The sequence below is a fragment of the Bufo bufo genome, chromosome 3, assembly GCF_905171765.1.
Source record: "Bufo bufo chromosome 3, aBufBuf1.1, whole genome shotgun sequence".
Classification (NCBI taxonomy): domain Eukaryota; kingdom Metazoa; phylum Chordata; class Amphibia; order Anura; family Bufonidae; genus Bufo; species Bufo bufo.
The window spans coordinates 595,158,421-595,160,161 of NC_053391.1; the positions used below are offsets into that span (position 1 = coordinate 595,158,421).

General features: G+C 40.8%; 1 protein-coding gene across 1 annotated transcript; it reads left to right on the top strand.

The window, feature by feature from the left end:
• Window positions 1–576: 576 nt before the first annotated feature.
• Window positions 577–1,518, top strand: LOC120993834 (olfactory receptor 1044-like). Its single transcript, XM_040422300.1, has one exon. The coding sequence runs from the start codon at window positions 577–579 to the stop codon at window positions 1,516–1,518; it is 942 nt and encodes a 313-aa protein (XP_040278234.1).
• The last annotated feature ends 223 nt before the right edge of the window (window positions 1,519–1,741 follow it).

Consider the following 1,741-nt stretch of genomic DNA (forward strand, 5'->3'; position numbering starts at 1 on the left):
AGTGGTTGACTGTTACTAGAAATACAAGTGAATGGAGCTTAGCTGCCGGACACAGCCCATGATGAGTGGCATTGTTTCTGGTATACTCAAGCCATTTTTTCTCTCATTCATTCGTATTTAAAGGGGTTTTCCAGGAGTACAATATTGATGACCTAGCCTCTGGATAGATCATCGATATCTGATCACTGGGGGTACGACTATCGGCACCCTTGCCGTTTGAAGAGGTCATGGTGAGAGCTGAGACCTCCTCACAGCATACCAAGCAAAGCGCCATACATTGGCTGTGCTTTATATCACACTCCAGGCCCATTCACTTGAATGGGACTGAGCTGCACACAGGCCATGTGACTGATGAACATTACATCACTGACCTAGGAAGAAGCCGTAGCACTCACTGAAGCACTGCAGCCTCTTCAAACTGCTGATCGGCTGTGTTACCAGGAGTTAGACAACCCCTACCCCCCAATCAGATATTGATGGTCTATCCTGATGATAGGCCATCAATATAGAACTCCTAGAAATACTAATACAAAAATATGAACAATCTAATCTTTCTTTCTTACAGGAATATTTTACATGGCACAGTGGAATAACACACATTTTACTGAATTTATTCTTCTTGGACTAACAGATAATCATAAACTCGAGATTATACTCTTTGTCCTCTTTTTTATCTTCTACATTATCACTCTCACTGGTAACATAGGCATCATAGTGGCTATCAGGGCAGATTCTCGTCTCCACACCCCTATGTATTTTTTTCTCAACAATCTGTCATTCCTAGATCTGTGCTATGCCACCATTATCACCCCCAAAACATTGGTGAATTTTTTGTCAAAGTCAAAAACCATTGGTTACAAAGAATGTGCGGTACAGATGTATTTTTTTGCAGCTTCAGTTACCACTGAATGCTTTTTGTTGGGCATCATGGCCTATGATCGCTATGTGGCAATATGTAACCCACTACTATATTCGGTTGTCATGAATAAAAAGATTTGTGCACTGTTTGTAGCTGGTGCATATACTCTAGGTTACCTTAACGCAACCCTACATACCATCACCACTTTTCGACTACCATTCTGTAAGACTAACAAGATTGATCATTTCTACTGTGATGTTCCTCCTCTCCTGAAATTGTCCTGCATCAAGACCACCATGAATGAAATATTGATGTTCATATTTGGAGGTTTTGCAGAAACAAGCTCCCTCACCACCATCATAGTGTCCTACACCTACATTATAACCAGCATTCTTCGAATTCGCTCAGTGGAGGGGAGGAAGAAAGCGTTCTCCACCTGTGCCTCTCACTTTACGGCTGTCATCATATTCTACAGCACCATTCTGTTCATGTACTTGAGACCTTCTTCTACTTATTCCATGAGCCAGGACAGAGTTGCATCCGTGTTCTATAGCGTGATTATACCTATGTTGAACCCATTAATTTATAGTTTGAGGAACAACGAAGTGGCACAAGCCTTTAGGAAAATTAGGACAAAATATTGTTGTAAAGGTAAATAAAAGATCAGTTTCATAAGTTTTACTGCACAGTCTGTATTTTCAATGTACAGGGTGGGCCATTTATATGGATACACCTTAATAAAATGGGAATGGTTGGTGATATTAACTTCCTGTTTGTGGCACATTAGTATATGTGAGGGGGGAAACTTTTCAAGATGGGTGGTGACCATGGCGGCCATTTTGAAGTCGGCCATTTTGAATCCAACTTTTGTTTTTTCAATAG